Consider the following 20,252-nt stretch of genomic DNA (forward strand, 5'->3'; position numbering starts at 1 on the left):
TAAATAGATCGACTTATAAACTACACTAATAAGTAGACTACGGTTAGTAGTTATAGTATCTTGTCCATCTTAGATAGATTGACTTACGTACTACACTAATAAGCAGACTACGGTTAGTAGTTATGGCATCTTATCCATCTTAAATAGATTAACTTATAACCTACACTAATAAGCAGACTATAGTTAGCAGTTATAGCATCTTATCCATCTTAAATAGATTAACTTACGTCCTACATAAATAAGCAAACCATAGTTAGCAGTTATAGTATCTCGTCTATCTTAGATAGATTAACTTACCTATTACACTAATAAGTAGACCATAGTTAGCAGTTATAGCATCTCGTCCTTAAATAGATTAACTTACGTCCTACACTAACAAGTTAACCATAGTTAGTAGTTATAGCACCTTGTCTATCTCGGATAGATTAACTTACCTACTACACTAACAGGTAGACCATAGTTAGCAGTTATAGCATCTTATCTATCTTAAATAGGTCGACTTATAAACTATACCAACAAGTAGACCATAGTTAGTAGTTATAGCATCTCGTCTATCTTAAATAGATCGACTTATAAACTACACCAATAAGCAGACCATAGTTAGTAGTTATGGCATCTCGCCTATCTTAGATAGATCGACTTATAAACTACACCAATAAGCAGACTATAGTTAGCAGTTATGGCATCTTGTCTATCTTAGATAGATTGACTTATAACCTACACTAATAAGCAGACTATGGTTAGTAGTTATAGCATCTCGTCCATCTTAGATAGATTGACTTACTCTCTATACCAGCAAGCAGATTACAGTTAGTAGTTATAGCATCTCGTCTATCTTAGATAGATTAACTTACCTTCTACACTAATAAGCAGACCACAGTTAGCAGTTATAGCATCTCGTCTATCTTAGATAGATTAACTTACCTTTTACACCAATAAGCAGACCATAGTTAGTAGTTATAGCATCTCGTCTATCTTAGATAGATTAACTTATAAACTACACTAACAAGCAGATCACGATTAGCAGTTATAGCATCTCGTCCATCTTAAATAGATTGACTTACTCTCTACACTAATAAGCAGACCATAGTTAGCAGTTATAGCATCTCGTCTATCTTAGATAGACTAACTTACGTCTTACACCAATAAACAGACTATGGTTAGCAGTTATGGCATCTTATCCATCTTTAGATAGATTAACTTACTCTCTACACTAATAAGCAGACTATAGTTAGCAGTTATAGCATCTTATCTATTTTAGATAGATTAACTTACCTCCTACACTAATAAGCAGACCATAGTTAGCAGTTATAGCATCTCGTCCATCTTAGATAGATTAACTTACTCTCTACACCAATAAGTAGACTATAGTTAGCAGTTATAGCATCTTATCTATCTTAGATAGATTAACTTACTCTCTACACCAATAAGTAAACTATAGTTAGTAGTTATAGCACCTCGTCTATCTTAGATAGATTGACTTACTCTTTATACCAATAAGCAGACCACAGTTAGCAGTTATAGTATCTCGTCCATCTTAGATAGATTGACTTATGTCCTATACTAATAAGTAGACCACGGTTAGCAGTTATAGCATCTCGTCCATCTTAAATAGGTCGACTTACGTCCTATACTAATAGGCAGACCACAGTTAGTAGTTATGGCATCTCGTCTATCTTAGATAGATTAACTTACCTACTACGCCAATAAGTAGACCATAGTTAGCAGTTATAGCATCTCGTCTATCTTAGATAGATTAACTTATAAACTACACTAACAAGCAAACCACGGTTAGCAGTTATAGCATCTCGTTTATCTTAGATAGATTAACTTACGTCCTATACCAATAAGCAGACTATAGTTAGCAGTTATAGCATCTCGTCTATCTTAGATAGATTAACTTACGTCCTACACAAATAAGTAGACTATAGTTAGTAGTTATAGCATCTTATCTATCTTAGATAGATCGACTTATAAACTACACTAATAAGCAGACCACGGTTAGTAGTTATAGCATCTCGTCCATCTTAGATAGATTAACTTACGTCCTACACCAACAAGCAGACTATAGTTAGCAGTTATAGCATCTTGTCTATCTTAAATAGATTAACTTACCTTCTACACCAACAAGCAGACTATAGTTAGCAGTTATAGTATCTTATCTATTTTAGATAGATTAACTTACCTACTACACCAACAAGCAAACCATAGTTAGTAGTTATGGCATCTTATCCATCTTAGGTAGATTAACTTACGTCCTACACTAATAAGCAGACTACGGTTAGCAGTTATGGCATCTCGTCCATCTTAAATAGATTAACTTACCTTCTATACCAACAAGCAGACTATAGTTAGCAGTTATAGCATCTCGTCCATCTTAGATAGATTAACTTATATACTACACTAATAAGCAAACTACGGTTAGCAGTTATGGCATCTCGTCTATCTTAGATAGATTAACTTATAACCTATACAAATAAGCAGACCATGGTTAACAGTTATAGCATCTTATCCATCTTAGATAGATTAACTTACCTTCTACACTAATAAGCAGACCATAGTTAGTAGTTATGGCATCTCGTCCATCTTAGATAGATTAACTTACCTCCTATACGAACAAGCAGATTATAGTTAGCAGTTATAGCATCTCGTCTATCTTAGATAGATTAACTTACGTCCTATACTAATAAGCAGGCCATAGTTAGCAGTTATAGCATCTTATCCATCTTAGATAGATTAACTTACGTCCTATACTAACAAGCAGACTATAGTTAGCAGTTATAGTATCTCGTCTATCTTAAATAGACTAACTTACGTCCTACACTAATAAGCAGACTATAGTTAGTAGTTATAGTATCTCGTCTATCTTAGATAGATTAACTTACGTCCTATATAAACAAGTAGACTACGGTTAGTAGTTATAGCATCTCGCCCATCTTAGATAGATTAACTTACCCACTACACCAATAAGCAGACTATAGTTAGCAGTTATAGCATCTTATCCATCTTAGATAGATTGACTTACCTCCTATACTAATAAGCAGACTATGGTTAGCAGTTATAACACCTTATCTATCTTAGATAGATCGACTTATAACCTATACCAATAAGCAGACTATAGTTAGCAGTTATAGCATCTCGTCTATCTTAGATAGATTAACTTACCTTCTACACTAATAAGCAGACTACGGTTAGTAGTTATAGCATCTTGTCCATCTTAAATAGATTGACTTACGTTCTACACTAATAAGTAGACTATAGTTAGTAGTTATAGCATCTCGTCTATAATAATAGATTGACTTATAAACTACACTAATAAGTAGACTATAGTTAGCAGTTATCCTTCTTTCTTATATAGCGTTATATACCTTCTATATTTAGGATTACTGTTAGAAAATTAGCATTAAATAGCTAAGCTCTATATATATATCCTTAAAGTTATTATAAATCCAAGGAGGAACTTATTCCTTTATAAACGCCATTTTCCAGTAAAGTGTTAAATCACACTATAGTATAAGTTCGCGATAGACTATGTAGATTTATTATACGGGGTAAGGCCCAGCTAAGACTAGCACTTAACGCTTACTGCGCCCTGACGCTGTAGCACTTAATTCTCTACAATGCGCATAACGCTAATATAAGCTAGGAAAGCATTACAGCTAAGTAAAGTAGGGTGCGGACAAATTATAGGGCCCTCTCTGCTAAGAAACATGCTTAGCGCTGCATAAAGGCTTTTATATATACATCATTGTATCCTCTTATCGCACACTACGTTATAATTGCTGCGAGACCAATCCTTTAATATACGGACCTCGCCCCTCTAGATAAAACCTTAGCGATCACTCCTTATGCCCTATATATGTACCTAAATATACCACTTAGTCTATCCTCTACGCTGCCTAAATGCATTTATATTACTTTATAGTGCCACTCGGCCTAATATAACCTCTTTAACGTACTCTTACACGGTCAACTGCCACTATTTAAAAGGTAATAGTAAAGTCGATGTGACATTTTATAGAAGCCGATGTTAAATATTACTAGTTTGGTAAATTAAGAATAAGGTTAGATAGGTAAATAGTATATCGCATTTAGGGATAGTAGCAGCGTTTAAACAGGTTTAGAATTTACAAGTGTACTAGTGTAAATGTGGAGGCGGTTGGCTATATAAGTATAGTTATAGCTTATATGTAACGGTAATTAAAGTAATCTCACCACTACGGGTAGGGAGGGCGGCCGACCCGCACTGGCTACACCCTTATGTAGTGGCGAATTCTAAAAGAGGTAAGTTGGTTCACTAGAGGTATAGGTTAGGGCAGGCCCCGCTTACTAAGACATTATACAGCTGTAGGTGTGAGAGCTATAAGCCAGCTTGGCGGCCGCTGTAAATAGATTATAATGTGATGATTATATAGCTGTTTTGCACTAGCTAGAACGGGTAATCGCTCCCAATTGGAGGTACCGACCGGGGTTGCGACCCTACGCGATAGCAGACACGAGGCTAATAATAACTTCCTAGCATTGTAATAAGGTTCTTAGGCTTAGGTAGTACCGTTATAAGTATTACGGAGTTGTTAGAGCCTCACGGTAGTGCTATAGGGAAGGAACTCTGTTTTGTTAAAGAATAAGACTCTCTGCGTATTAGGCGCGAAGGCGACAATACGTAAGGTAATTTTTAGATAGAAGGAGTTCTAAATGTTTAAAAGTAGCCACAGCACACGACTAATATAGAATTATAGTAAATATCTACGTGTGCGCATAGTTATAGTCGCTTAATATCAAAGTACCCCTTATATTTTACGGCACGGTGGGTTTTACGCGACCTAGGGATAGACGTTATCCCTTTACCTGGTAAAATGTGTCCTACGGTTATTAATAAGAGCCGACTAATAGGATCTGTAGTATCGAGGCTCCGTAATCAAATCTACGAGGTAAAAAGTCGTCAATTTTAGTATATAATTGCTATTTATACTTAATCTTTAGAGCTGAGTCGCTTAGTATAAGGAAGCCAACAGCTGTCCTTCCTACAGAATGGTATACGGCAAACAGAACAGCCGTATAGAGTTCTTAGAGCTCTACAAGGCCTTCTCTAATCCCCACCATTGCGAGATTTACGAGTTGTATTTAGTAAGAGATCTAAGAGAGGCTTCCTGCGTCCTCTATATTATATTTAAGTCTTCCTACTAGCTTTAATATAAGCAAAGTAGTACTTCTGCTTGCGCCGCGTAAACAGCTTTATTAACCCGAGGTATAAGTGGTCTATACTTTTAGGTTAGGTATTTAAATTTTCAAACTCCCGCCAAGCTAGCTTTTAATTAGTTTAAAAGTTGGCTTTTAATTGGTTAGAAAAAAACTTACGGGTAGTAGGTTGTAGCAGAATCCATATAACAAACTTTAAAACATTAAGCTTTACAGACACTCTGCATAAAAGCTCCGTACGAAGCTCTAAGAAAGCTCTACTAAAAGCTCTACTAAAAGCTCTACCTAAAGCTCTACTAAAAGCTCTGCCAAAGGCTCTGCTAAAGGCTTTACAGCACTTCTACCTACCTAGTGTACTGGCCATGCAGTAAATGGAGCACGCCGTGCGCAGGGGTCTAAGGGGGTCTCCCCTTTAAAGCTTTGCTCGAAGCTCTGCTTAAAGCTTTACTTAAAGCCCTATACGGAGCTCTAAAGCTCTACTAACACGCAGCACTAATATACTAGGAAGGCTCTGCAATCGGCCATATAACCGCCCATACGGTTAATCGCCGTATAATTGTCTCTACAAACGGCTCTACAAACGGCTCTATAAACGTCTATACGATCGCCCGTACAAACGTTTATATAATTAATTAATTAAACATCTATACGATCGATTAATTAAACACCTATACAATCAATTAGACGCCCATATAAACCTCTCTACAAGCGTCTACAAACGTCTCTACAAACGTCTCTATAAATATCTCTATAAACGTCTACAATCGCCTATACAATCGTCCGTATAAACGTCTATATAATTATCTCTACAAACGTCTATACGAACGCCTACACGAACACCTATACAAAGCCCCGCTCAAAGCTCTACAAAGCTCTATACGAACCTTTATACAAAGCTCTATAAAAGCTCTACTAAAAGCTCTACTAAAAGCTCTACTAAGGCCTCTACTAAAGCCTCTATAAGAGCTCTGCCCGCGCAGTAAATAGAGCACGTAGTGCGCAGGGGGGGTCTAAGGGGGTTTCCCCCTTAAGCTTAAAGCTCTACTTAAAGCTTAATACGGAGCTCTAAAGCTCTACTAACACGCAGCACTAATATAATAGGAAGGCTCTATAATTGTCTATACGAACGGCTCTATAAACGGCTCTATAAACGTCTGTATAATTACCCGTATAAACGCCTATACAATTAATCAATCAATTAAACACCTATATAATCGATTAATTAAACGCCCATACAAACGACCAATTAAACGTCTATGCAATTGCCTATACAATCATCTCTACAAACATCTCTATAGTTAATCGCCCGTGCGAACGCCTGTATATAGCTCTGCATAAGGCTCTATATAAAGCTCTACTAAAGCTCTATACAAAGCTCTACCGAAGCTCTACTAAAGCTCTACTAAAGCTCTATACGAAGCTCTACCAAAGCTCTATATAAAGCTCTACCGAAGCTCTATAAAAGCTCTACAAAAGCTCTATAAAAGCTCTATATAAAGCTCTATATAAAGCTCTATAAAAGCTCTACTAAACGCTCTACTAAAGCCTCTACAAGAACTCTGCCTATACGGTAAATAAAGCATATAGTGCGCAGGGGGGGTCCAAGGGGGTCTCCCCCTTAAGCTCAAAGCTTTACTTAAAACTCTACTTAAAGCTTAATACAGAGCTCTAAAGCTCTACTAATATGCAGCACTAATATACTAGGAAGGCTCTATAATTGTCTACACAAACGGCTCTATAAACGGCTCCACAAACGTCTATATAATCGCCTATACAAACGCCCATATAATTAGTCGATTAATCGATTAATTGCCTATATAAACGCCTATACAATCAATTAATCAATTAACTAAACGCCCGTATAAACGTCTCTATAAACGGCTCTATAAATAGCTCTATACACAGCTTTATGCATAACTCTACAAACGTCCATATAATTAATTAATCAATTAATTGCCCATATAAACGCCCGTATAAACGATTAATTAAATGCCTATACAATTGCCTATATAATCGTCTCTGCAAATATCTCTACAATTAATCGCCAGAACAAACGGCTGCACGTCTATATATCTATAAGTGGCTTTATATAAGGCTCTATATAAAGCTCCGCACGAGGCTCTACTAGGGCTCTATATAAGACTCTACCAAAGCTCTATACGAGGCTCTACTAGGGCTCTATATAAGGCTCTACCAGGGCTCTATATAAGGCTCTACTAGGGCTCTATACAAGGCTCTATTAGGGCTCTATACGAGGCTCTACTAAAGCTCTATATAAGGCTCTACCAAAGCTCTACACAAGGCTCTACTAAAGCTCTATATAAGGCTCTACTAAAGCTCTATATAAGGCTCTACCAAAGCTCTATATAAGGCTCTACTAAAGCTCTATATAAGGCTCTACTAAAGCTCTATATAAGGCTCTACCAAAGCTCTATATAAGGCTCTATTAAAGCTCTATATAAGGCTCTACCTAAAGCTTACCCCCTACTATAAAGCACGGCGGAGGTATAGGATTTATAAAACAAATCTATACCTACTAGTATATGTTAATTAAGCTCTATATAATAAGGCTCTAAATTAAAGCTTTAGGTTAATTAATCGGCTTATTAATTATAAACTCGGGTTAAAATTTTCGTTAAGGGGTACTAACGATCCGCATGTTAAGCTTATAACCCTTTACAGGGTATCACAAAATATCACTTATAGAGTATCGCAATGGCCTTTTCTAAGTATATACTTGCTAGCGAGTTAACTGCTTAAAGAGGGCCTACTAGAGGTCCTTCCGGAACTACTTATACATATTATAATAGGAGGAAGATTTAGGGTGCTATGGTCGTCAAAATTCGCGATATATAAGGACTTAAAGTAGGGCAACGGCCACGGCTGCGGGGATGGTTATTTTGCTTTCTAAGTCAGTAGAATTAAATACTAAGTCGGTAGAACAAAGTCTATATCATTAAAAGTACAATTAGAAGGCATGGTTAAGTAATATATATTAATTAAATGTATATAGGTAATATTTTATAGTTAACTATCTACTACGGCTAGAACATCGGCTTTAGTATAGCTTCCCCTGGCTATATAGACCTCAGAATGGTTACTAAACGTACAACCTTATAACTAACTCTCGCAGCTAATAGAAACCCTTCTTAACTCTCTCTAGCTCTAGTAGATATGCGCCTATATATTTATTAAGACACCATAGTTCCTTTCTATATAGCTTGTCGAAACTTAATATAAAAAAGTATAACTAGAAAGACAGATTATAATTAGTTAGGGTAGTTAAGAAGTGAATCCAATAATTCTCTAAGCTAGAATGTAGTTTAGCTAATTCTATTAATTCTATTTATTTTAGCAGTTATAAAAGGAATTTAACTAACTTAGCTAGATTATTACTAAGGTCTAAGGACCGCAAATATAAATAGTATAGGTTTATAAACTCTCTAAATAGAATGGTATCTCGTAACGTATACTATAAAGGGGTATCAAGTTTAAGGTATTTGGCCGTCCGGAAAAGCTTTATTAAAAAATATAATTGTAATCCGTTATACAATAACTTTGGGTTACTAAATACCGCTACTATAGGTTTTAGGCGTAATTAGACCTCAAAACTAACGTCTATACCTTTTAAAAGTGCCCTATAGAAAGCAATATACTTTTGCACCCTATCTTTAAAATCCTCGGTTTTCCGTTCCGGAGGATATACCGAGGAAATAGCAATACCTGCGACCTCTACATTGCGTTCCGCCGCTCGTATTGCCGTAAGTATCCTTCTAAAGATCTGGCTAATATAATTAAGGGTATTCCTGGCCATTATATAGTAAACCAACAGCGCGCCGTTCTCCCGTAAAAGTCGATTAAATCTATATAGCAAGTAGGTTCCTTGCTAAACGCTATCGCCAAAATTAAGTAGCCTAATAGTGATTTCTTAGCAATCCAGGTTTTTAATAGTAGTTGCCAGCATTTCTACATCTAAATTGGTTTCCTAGATTTTAGCCTAGTTCTCCTAGAATAATATAATCTAAGGAAGTATAGTTTAATTAACACGAGCTAGATCCTTAGGGACCTAGTAGACCTAAATTTATAGATCTTTTTTAGTTACCTAGTTACGGGAGAAGATATAAGTTAATCTAATAGATGTCCTATATACGCTTATTAACAGTTCTATCGCGTATTTAAGGTCTAGCTTATCTATAATAATTGACAGGCTTCCTTTATATATAAAGGTATCTATAAAGGTCTTACGGGAGACGCGCTTAAATACTTTATAGGTCCTGCGGATATTCTATAAGTAGAAGCTAGTAGTAATAAATAACTATATAAGATCTAAGAGCTCTTCTAGAATACTAAGTATACTACTTATAGCTACTAGTATAAATAAAGACTAAAGGCGGGAACGGTCTGTAGAGGGAGGCGTAGGGAAGATAACAGCGCTAATATAAATAGGCTCGCCAAACTAAACAGGATTAAATGGCTTTAGAGAAATAGCGGAGAGAGTAAAAGAGATAGAGAGAGAGAGTAAGAAAGACAGAGAGAGAATAAGGGAGACGGAGAGAGAGTAAGGAAGATAAAGAGAGAGAGTAAGGGAGACGGAGAGAGAGTTAGAGGGAGACGGAGAAATAGGCGGATGGAAGGTAGGGGGAGAGGATCTACGTCTACCTAATTAATAAAGAGGAGCGCTAAGCCTAATAAGCGCCTATATATCTACTCTAGGGCAAGCCTTAGTCCATCCTAGAGCTCTATATTAGCTCTAGTCTAAAAAGATCGCTAATAGCTTCCGCCCTAATACTAGGGTTATTCTTAGTCGGCGGAGCTTATAACGCTTATATATAGCGTAGGCTATATCTAATATATAAGGGAGATATAAAAGCTTTCTAGTAATATAGAAATATAATGCGTTTACTAGGAGCACTTAGCCTACGTATACTAGAAGCTACTATTTTTTAGGGACTCTTCCCCTACTAGGTTTTACTGTTAACTAGGGTTAGTATACTCTAAGCCTAGTTATTAAAGTATAACGCTACGCCGCTCCAAACCAATAAAGATAAAAAAGAAAGGACACTAATAACCTTAAGTACGCCTTATTATGGGTCCTTAGATACATCTAGGACGGTTTAACTAGTTCTATAGCGTCCTTAAGTTTATTCCTTAGCGCCCCTCTTCTACAGCACGCCTTTTCTTTAGCCTTTTAAATATGGCCTATTTAGTTTCTTTAGTTATAGAAGTATCTAGAGTATTGTCTTATAGATCTAACTAACTATTATATTCCCTAAGTAGAGATATAGAATTAGCATTATATTTTAAGAGATAATAGCTTTTTAACTCCTATAAAAGTCTAAAACCCTCTAGAAACTATAGTTCTAATTACTGCAAAATTTTAAAATCTAAATTAGGGGGTAACTTATTAACAACTAAGCAGAGCCTTTTAAAGTAAGTTAGTATCTATATATTATAGACATTCTTAGTAAATTTATACGCTATCTATTTTTCTTTTCTATTTAATTCCGTAAAGTCAAACATGCGGATTAGGTGGCGGTAAAAGGTAGTCTTAGGCCCATTAATTATAGGGTAGTAGCCGTATATTCTTACGGTTTAGTAATTATATAAGATTAAAAAGGCGAGAATTTCTTAGTAAAGCTTTTTTTTGCGCTTTATAAGTCGGAAGAGCTTAATAATACCTCTTACTATAAGAGTTATACTATGGGCATTTTGCCAGTCCGCAATATTAAGTGCTGTGGTACTATACTTAACTTTATACGTTAAGAACGGGAAGTACTAGTAGTATATAGCTATAAAGAAGGAGTTATCTATAAGCTCGCTAATAAAAGGCTAAAGCTTACTAAGCCGATTATTTATAAACGCTTCTTGCCTAAATTCTATAATATAATTAGGCTATAGGCGAGTTTAAGTAATAAAGATTAAATTGTTCCAGCCTTTATTAACGCTTTTAACTAAGTACTAAAGAGAGGTAGCGCCGTATATAGTAAGGGTTTCTATAAAAGGAATAACTAATTAAGTAATATCTTAGATAACTTTAGCCTTATTCCTATTTTATATTTTCCAATAGGCTAATTTAAAGAGATTATTATAAAATAATATATCCTAAGGAACCGCTTGCTCTTTCTTAAGTAATTTTTAACAAAATGCCTTGCTTAGATCTATAATACCTAGGTTGGATTTATCTATATAGCTCCCTTTAGTTATAAGTAGAGTTTTATAACGCGCGTCTTAGTAAGGGGCGCTTTTAACTTCCCTAGGCTTTTAATTACTAGGTATAGTAGAGCTAGGCATAATAAAGCCAGCTTCTAATTATTTCTGGTAAAGGGAAGATAATAACAATTTCTTTCTCGCAAGTAGATATTTTATATTATTATGCTTCTTAAAGTATTCTTTAGGCCAAGTTCCTTCCTTCCTCTAATAATTAATTAGATTAATCTACGTGTCGCTAATAATGCTTACTACTTCTTAGCTAATTATACCCTTAATAGTAGTATCTGTAAGAGATATTCGCGGTCGCTTTATAAAGGGTTTAGCCGGAATATAATTAACTAGGTCTTTGACTTCTCGCCGCCGCTTTCAGTCTTTTAATTATAGAGGTATTTGCCTATCCTTAGATAGGCTCCTTTCTTAGAGTTATAGTATCTTTTAGATACGTACGCTTTAATAGAAAGGCTACTACGCTCCTTTTTTCCTAATACCTTAAGGCTGCTTTCCTATTAATAGTTAGCGAGATATAACTAAATATAAAGGATATATACCTCGGTCTTTTAGCACTAAAACCTTCCGCTTATACTTCTAAGCTAGTAGCTATACTTAATCGCGGGCCATACTAATTAGAAGGAGGGGGTAAGATATATATTTATATTGTTGTTGCACTTAAAGTAAGTATAACATTAATAAGGAAGAATGCGACTAAAGCTCTAAACGCTTAGGTATATACACTATATAACTCTATCCGTATAGGCTAAGCTAGTTAGTAAGATCTCTAAGTTATAGCTAAGAGGATATTAGTAAAGTTTATATGTCTATTAATCTTAAAATCCTAGTTAAAGCGCAGATAGTACGCACCGGCATTACTATAGGGATATTTCTAGGTAATAGAAAAATTACTTTAGTTTTTATGGCTTGGGTTATATATATATAAGCTTCCTTAGTAATTCCTTACTACTTAGTTTCCTATAAGGTACTTAGCCACCTAACTAGTAAAGGCGGCAGGATCCTAACTGTTATTCTAGATATACTAACTACTAACCGCTATAGACTAAACAAGTTAATAATGGTACGATGCCTATGGGAATTATATTACTTAGTTATACTAAAGTAACCTAGCTCCTAGATTCCCAAATTCTTCTATATAAAATTGCACCTCTTAGTAAGCCTATAGAGAGAGTACTATTTAACTATCTAATCTACTCCTAAGTCTATTTAAACTAAAAAGTCTAAAAATAGTTCCCTTAAAGGGCGCCTACCGTCTAGTACACAAAGGTAATACTTTTATAACTAATAACGGTACGGCATAGGTTAAGTTTAAGACTGTTAAGTAGACCCTCTAGAATTTGGCATTATTATATAAGGCATGGTTTTTATAAAGGCAAACCAATCTAGTATAAAGCTGGCGTAGTAGCCCTATTTACTTACTAGCTAATTAAGGATTCATTTAAATATAGTTTAAAGCTTTAGGCTGAGAATTAATATAAAAAATCCCGGTAAGAAGAACGCCTATAACACTATAGATGATTTAGTAAAGTTATAACCTATTATATAAAGTTATTTTTCTATACTAACTCCTTTATAGAATTCTTTATAAATTCTAATAGGAATGGCTATATATATATTAATTCCCTCTAATAGTCTAGTGCCTGCGGAATTATATTACTTATATTAAAACCAGTAAGCTTCTTTATCCTATGGATTTCTAATCCTTTTATATAAAATTATAACTCTCTCTTAGTATATAGAGATTAGCACTATCTAATCTAGTCCCTATATTCTCTACCTAATAGTACTTATATAATTCTATACCACTCGCTTAACTTAAAGGAGGGCCTATTACTATTTAATCTAACCTCTTTATCCTCTATTAACCGTGTTTATATTAATCTACTTACTTAATCTAACTTCCGGAAACTAGAACTGTCCAATCTAGCCCTTATATTAAAGCTCCCGTATATTCTAGGGCACCTTTAGTCTAGTATATCTTAATTATAGAACCTAGCTAGATGTTTTACGTGCTAAGGAGGCCCTCCACTATTAGGCGGCCGGTTTTTAAAGAGATTGATTTTATATAGCTGTCTAGTTATAACCTTATACATTATAGCGCTAAAGTATATAGATTAAGTAGCCGGTGTCGTTAGCGCTAGATGCACTTTTTATAAGTTTTATAGCAGCTATCTAGCTAGCCGGATTGCTAAAGGTTAGGCGGCATACTCTTACCATAGGAGTTTTTAATCTTTAAGCCTAAAACCTGCCCTTATAGTATTAGATAAATCCATACTTCTATATAAGGGCGATATAAAATAGCTAGTATTATTTAATCTAAGCCTTTACTCCTTTTTTAAGTCTATTTCCGTATTAATCTTTTAAGAATATATAAGTTAGTAAAAGCTTACGCGACCTAATTTAAGCCCTTTTATCCGCTATACTGTTTCCGTATAACTCTGGTCTTTTTAGTTAATCTATAAATTCTACCTAATCTAGGCCCCTTATGCTCTACCAAACCGTAGGTTAGCTTAATCCTCTTAACTTTATAAAGGCTAGCACCATTTAATAACACCTAGATGCTCTTTACTTTATAGAATCCTACCCCACTTACTTAGGTTAAGGAGTGCCGCCACTATATAATCTAGTTAGATTCCTATAGTTTTATCCAGTATACTTATATAAAGTTACCTAAGTAGATAAACTTTCGGAGACTAGAGCTGTCTAATCTTACCTTAACATTTATAATTAAAGCCACGTCTATATAAGCTGGCTTCGCTCGGTTAGACCTATATAAGGACATTACTAAACTATTCCCCTTAGCTTTACGCGGGTAGTTTAGCCTAAAAGAGCTATAATTTATTAAATCCGACCCTAGCGTTATCCGCCATTAGTACTCGCATAAATTTACCCCACTTAATTAACTTCTAGATACCAAACTTGTCTAATCTAGCCTATCTGTAAACGCTTACGCCGTTAGTATAACCCCTTTATTCTACATTAGGCCGTCTCTATATAATACTATTCCCCTTACTATAGCTCCCTTGCGCTCTTTAAAGCTATACCTACCTTAAATTTACGCCGCTTTGCTAACCAGTTAAGGTTAGCACTATCTTATCTATATCGGCCATACCCACCCTACTCGCCTAGACGGTAAGGATCCACTAATATAACCCCTCTACTCTAGATTAGGCCGTGTCCGCATAATAATTTACGCAACTTAGGCTAAACCTAGCTAACACTATCTAATCTAGTTTGCTCTTTGCTAAGCTATACCCCTATAAGCCCGCGCCACGTAGTCTAACTAAGGAGTATTTAAGTTTATACTAGGTAAAGTGGGTTTATTAAATCTCCTCTTTAACCTATACCCTAGTCCGCTACTAAAGCATTTAAAGGCCCTACTTAAACTAATTGTTCTAGCTATTTATATTATAGGTTTATTTAAGAGTATATATAAATCCTTCGGCTAATTACCTTACGGTTTTACAGTTATAAGCGGTATATATAAAGGGGGAAACTATATAGTTATTAGCCAAAAGTTAATATAGAAATATTACTTAAAACACTTAGAAGAACAAAACAATATTTAATAAAAAACATTTTGTATAATATAGCTATTTTAATTAATCTTAATAATAATAATTGCGGTATAACAACCTAAGATCTAAAGCTGGACATAAGTTAAGCTAAAGTCGTTAGTTGTTAGGATAAGGGGTAAGTATAAATATGTTAGCGATGGGTTTTAAGGGGTAGCTGAGTCCGCAGTAGTCTTAGCCGAAATTTTAGTTTAAAGTAATATTAGGCATCTTTAGCCGATTCCCAAATTTAGGCCCTAAGGGCCCAGAACTAGGCACCCCTTGCGTACTTAGGGCGTGCTTAGGGCTGCTTACCCTCGGCTCAGGTTAAAGCGGCGGCTGCTTAAGTCTAAAGACGGAAATAGACCTTAGTGAGGGGAGTTTTCGTTAAAGACTATAGAGGTAGTAAGGAACTTTAATTCGGGTTAATAACATGTGTATAAGGACCAAAATGCTCGCACTCCCTTTAGTATCTAAGGAAACTCTAGACGTTGAGCAAGTTTGGTCCTGGGATGGCTAACAGTATTTGCGCCTCCATTTCGATGCCTTGAGGCGCCTAGAAGCAGCAGGCCAAAACCCTATCGCCCAGACTAGACTACTGCTTAGTTGGCAATAAATATTGGGTTGTCAGGGAGGCGAGTCAATACCCAAAGATGTAGATCGTACATGTTCATGTATGAATAACCTGCGGCTTGGGCCAAAGAGAGCAAGGTGCGTATTTAGGCGGTTGAAGGGCTCGAAAGAAGTTCAAGTTTCAGCAGCGTTAGAGGTTGTAATATTATCCAAGAAGCGAAGGAGCTATGATTAATAGACTCAAAATACCTCCGCGCTAAAAGAAGTTGGATTGAAGCTATCCCTGCCTGGATTGATGATAGTTTTGTCTTTGACCAAACGGAAGAGCAGTATCATCATTTTCAGAATTCAAGCCAACTGTCTTTGCATTGAGGAAAACACTTCTGGCCATGAAGGGCCGTAGAACTTCATAGCTATGCTAAGCTTTAACTTTCCTCAGCGCTGGGGTCGTGGAGAGCTCCCAAGGCTTCATGCGAGAGACAAATCTACGAATAACCAACTTCGCTAACTGCGACTGAGTAACCTAGTTCGCAGAAGACGGCTCCGCTAATCCTCATTGTCGCCTCTTCAGCGTTGGGGTTGCCCCAGATTAATTCTAACTATTTACTAATCTACTTGGATTAAAGGATTTCACTTCGGGATACGGAATGGGTGCGCTTCCGTATTGAAAACATAATCATCCAGGCTGATAAAGTCGGGCTCGCTGAAGACCAGATAGAAATATTTAAGCGTTTCGGCCATCCAAAAGCTCTGTAGTACACCATCAGTGCTGGTTTTCAAGTCATTGAGAACATATGCTTACCTCCATCGAATCCGCCTTGGGCGGCATCCCATCCGTCACTGAAATATCAATAAGCGCAGCGTTCGCTAAATCTGTCTGCGTATACTTCTGAATCGCCGTAAACATATCCCACGCTGCTGCCTGCCATTGCTGTTGCCCAGTAATCCTATAAAGAATGAAAACGCTTTCAATTGCCTCGGGACGGAGAATGTATCGTCGGTCGTTGATTTCCGTAAATCCTTCTGGAAGTCTCGCGGCAGCAATGTTTTTCAGGGGGTCCTCCTCGTTCTCCATCTTGGCTTTCCTCACCACCTCAGCCTTCCACTTCTTTTCATCCCACTCACATCCCGTACGGTTCGGGCAGGCGTACATGTGCGAGACTTCGGGCATGATGCCGAACGGCAGTGCTTTGTAAGACCAAACGCATGCGTCGGCAAGCTTCCGGCCAATTTCGACATGCTCCTTGATTTCAAACATACGCCCGCCGAGAGCAAACATACCTCCAGTGAAGCAAACAAGATGTTGCCACTCCGGGATCAGCATTGCCTGTGAGCCCTCCGTCCGGACGAAACCGGACATCAAAATATCGGCATTGTCAGGCGTCATTGGGCGGTACAAGGTATGTTCGATTGCGGTCTTCATAGCCACCTCGTATAGTTTCTTGTAGACAGGATTAAGACCGCCGAGTAGAGCGTATGTTTTCGGGAAGTACTCATAGAGTGAGTCTGACATAGCGCCCAAAGTAAATCCACTATCTCTGGTAAAATCCGCCTTCTTTGCGTTGACGACGATGGGCCACATACCGGGCAGGTGTGTTTTATTTTGCTGCTTTTCGAAGACCTCAGTTATACGGGTGATGGCATCGTACCATTTAGGGTCGTTAGTAATTTGTGAGAGACGGGTAAATTCCATCGTGAGAGAGCCGATTTCTGCAACGAGTACAACCTCGTCCGCAACCTGTGCGTACCCATTGCCTGCCTGGTGGAAATCCCATCGAGTGATTGGCATCCGGTTCGGGGTGTCAAAGGCGACGTAAAGCATCTCGCCGACTTGCTTGGCCTTCTTTATTAGTGCGTTCTCCCCACTCAACTCATAGGCAGATAGTAAGCCTCCAAGATGCCTAATGTTCGTCTCGAAGATATTGACGGTTTCGATGCTAGAGGCGCCAAAGTTGACCTTCTCCACAGCTGCAACAGCTTTCTTAAACTCCTCCTTCATGCCCATTATCCATAGTGTATCAAGAGCATCTATCAGAGTAGCCGCCCAACCACCAAATCCATTCTTGAATCCTCCACTGATGGGTTCTACCTCATCTTGCATCCATGCATGCTCTGTGTACGCCTTCCAGGATCTTTCGAAGGCTTTCTTAACCTCCGTTCGCCGTGTTTCCCGTAGTGATTTCTCAATATCTTTCTCTTTGGTAAAATCAAATTGGATCTTGGGTAAAGGAAGCGGCTTGCCCGTTGGCAGCGGAGTCAAAGAAGTGAGGGGATTTCGGATGGGGACTTTTGTCCAATCGTAATATTTCAGCTTTGGAACTGGAGGTTTTTCTCCTTTGTCGCCATGATTGTTGTCCTTCTCGTCTCCCTGGATGCCTTCGGGGTTGTATGGAAAGCTTAGCTGGTAGAGGAGGTACAGGAAACAAGCGGCTATGACCGTGTATACGCCGTAGCGTTTTAATAAAGCCATTACTAAACAATAAAACCCCTTAAGCGTGTGGAAGAGATCTGAAGGAGTTGCGGAAGAGCTTCAGATGGACACGGTGGAGCTGTGAACCTTGAGTATTGAGGGCCACGGTGTAGAAAGGAGGATCAGCTCGCCGAGCCGCCATTCAGCGACCGAGCAGCTCATACTATCCCATATTGAGATTTTACGAGGAATGCTTCGCGTGCCAAGCTACAATTTCGTCTTGATCCCGCGAGATTCAGAAGACATAGCTGAAAAGCTGGCACGGCTGGCCGTTTTTATTTTCCCTTTGCCTTCGACGAGCGTTAAAGTTCCCCCGCGTCAAAACACCCGCGTCATTGTAGATGTCCCAGATAAGATTATTTTTAAAGTTAAAACAACTCCACAGGCCCATCTCAGCCTATACCCATTTTCCAACCAATTCTCTATTATAAATTCCCCGCTTCTTTCTTTTGTAGCAGTATAGTGCCTAAACTTAATATACTATCTCTGTGGCTGAGACTCATCTTGTCCGTACCAAGTTACTGCTTACTCGCCTCCTGCACATCCTTCATCGCACCAATAGGGCCTGAAACTGGCCTATGTGAAGGATATAGCCTGCTTCTTGGTCGTGTTTGGTTCTATTCCCAGTGAAATTTTAACGTCAGCAGAGTTGCTTGCTCAGCCAAGTAGCAGGCTTCCTATCGCTTGCCTGAGTGTGAAACTGCTGAGACTTTAACGGATGGCACCCCATGCTTCGGGGGAAATGCTACCACTGATCCTGATGTCTTGTCAATCTTCTTAGTTCGTCTCTGCCGTTTTCTTACGTCTCTTACTCGCCTTCCTCAACAATCTGATTTTCATCTTTCCGTTCATTTCCCTTTTCCATAGAATCATTCAAGATGGCTATTTCAGTGTTGAATTATTCATTATCAAGTCGTTTACGATTTATCTACTCTTTGCTTTATCTGTCAACCTTCGTCCTCCACTCAGCGGCTGTATGTTACTATCCGGACAAGGAAACCGTAGCACCGCAAGACACGCCATGCTCGGACAGTACCAGCCAATCAACATGTTGCGGGCAAAGCTACGCGTGTCTTTCGAATCATATATGCATGGCGACAGGCGATGAACTCGAAAAAGCTAACGGTACCAAATACATCCGAGGAAGCTGTACAGACCAGAGCTAGAGAAGTTCAGAGTGCCCGTAGTTTTGTGTTGACCCGAACGTCGATGATCTCACCGGGGTAATGGTATTGGGAAATGCTTGGGCACAACGCAGGACATGTACTACTGTATCGGTACTGGCAATACCGACAACAACTGCTCTGCAAGTCAAAACCCGTTAATCTTTCAGGGTATATTAAATCTTGTACTTGATAAAAGTTATATACTGACTTATGCAGGGCAGCCTTCTGCTCTTACCACTATCGGCGTTACCGCTACTTCTTCCGCTGCGACAAAGTTCGCAACAATTACTACCACCATCCCCAGCCACAATATCGGCATCGGCATCGGCATCCCAGACAGCAGCCACAACTCAGAGCACTACCACTGATCATGCTACAGCTATTGCTGCTGGGGTTGCAGCTCCTCTTGGAGTTATCGCTCTTGGCCTCGGTGCATTTCTCTATTATCGGTACGGCCGAAAGCAAAGTAACAGCAAGTTAGCCCCGAGCGAATATCAAGCAGTTCCACCGCCGACCTACCATGACGAGACTGTCAAATATGCCCAATACACCCCAGAATCTGGACCTGCAAGGAGGCAGCCACATTATGAAGCCCCAACTTCAGAGATTCAGGAAGCTCCCGTTCACAACGCTCTAGTGGAATTACCAAATGATTCGGTGTCTTACGAACTCGGTGTTAATTCGCCAACACGAGAAGGCAGTAGACCTCCTAGGCATACACAGTAGTGCTTGGTGTGATTTAAGTAGCTCTTGGAATCAGTATAAGGGCGGGATTACCCTCTCGAACCAAGTACACAGATCCCTCAACTCTACTCCCCCCATCGCATGTCCCATTCCTTCATACTCTTTCACCTCCATCTTACCCTCTTTCACTCCAACTTCCTTCAGCTTCTCCTGGCAGGTCCAGAAATGCCGCTTCGGGATTAGCATGTCTCTAGTCCTCTCACGAGGAATATATCCACATTGTCTTCGACGCTCTCCGGCAACCCGACCGCTCTTCTCAGCTGGGGTATTCTATCTGCGAGAGGGAGGTACCCGGATAACCAACTAGTCCAGCTAACTTCCCAGCGT

At 38.3% G+C, this 20,252-nt stretch overlaps 3 protein-coding genes across 3 annotated transcripts; 2 read left to right on the forward strand and 1 right to left on the reverse strand.

Moving 5' to 3' along the window:
- Window positions 1-15,730: 15,730 nt before the first annotated feature.
- On the reverse strand, window positions 15,731-18,144 carry K441DRAFT_642416 (glycoside hydrolase family 47 protein). The gene is made up of 2 exons (XM_067646688.1): window positions 16,348-18,144; window positions 15,731-16,295 (listed from the first exon to the last, which is right to left on the reverse strand). Exons 1-2 carry the CDS (start codon window positions 18,013-18,015, stop codon window positions 16,176-16,178), a joined length of 1,788 nt encoding a protein of 595 aa, XP_067500460.1. The 5' UTR covers window positions 18,016-18,144; the 3' UTR covers window positions 15,731-16,175.
- A 722-nt stretch (window positions 18,145-18,866) lies between these two features.
- K441DRAFT_230634 (uncharacterized protein) lies at window positions 18,867-19,922 on the forward strand. Its single transcript, XM_067640640.1, has 2 exons — window positions 18,867-19,349; window positions 19,403-19,922. The coding sequence occupies exons 1-2, from the start codon at window positions 19,255-19,257 to the stop codon at window positions 19,905-19,907; spliced, it is 600 nt and encodes a 199-aa protein (XP_067500461.1). The 5' UTR covers window positions 18,867-19,254; the 3' UTR covers window positions 19,908-19,922.
- K441DRAFT_529846 (uncharacterized protein) lies at window positions 18,987-19,181 on the forward strand (the record flags this gene model as incomplete). Its single annotated transcript, XM_067642171.1, has 1 exon — window positions 18,987-19,181. A coding segment is annotated over one exon (195 nt), but the record flags the coding sequence as incomplete, so codon positions are not given.
- Window positions 19,923-20,252: the final 330 nt, after the last annotated feature.

Source organism: Cenococcum geophilum (genome assembly GCF_001692895.1).
Source record: "Cenococcum geophilum 1.58 unplaced genomic scaffold K441scaffold_43, whole genome shotgun sequence".
Lineage (NCBI taxonomy): Eukaryota > Fungi > Ascomycota > Dothideomycetes > Gloniales > Gloniaceae > Cenococcum > Cenococcum geophilum.

Coding starts and splice junctions, on each gene's coding strand:
- K441DRAFT_230634 (XM_067640640.1), top strand. CDS start 19,255: ATGCTTGGGCACAACGCAGGACATGTACTACTGTATCGGTACTGGCAA. Junction 19,350..19,402: donor AAACCCGTTAATCTTTCAGG/GTATATTAAATC, acceptor TATGCAGGGCAG/CCTTCTGCTCTTACCACTAT.
- K441DRAFT_642416 (XM_067646688.1), bottom strand. CDS start 18,015: ATGGCTTTATTAAAACGCTACGGCGTATACACGGTCATAGCCGCTTGT. Junction 16,296..16,347: donor CCAAGGCGGATTCGATGGAG/GTAAGCATATGT, acceptor GGTGTACTACAG/AGCTTTTGGATGGCCGAAAC.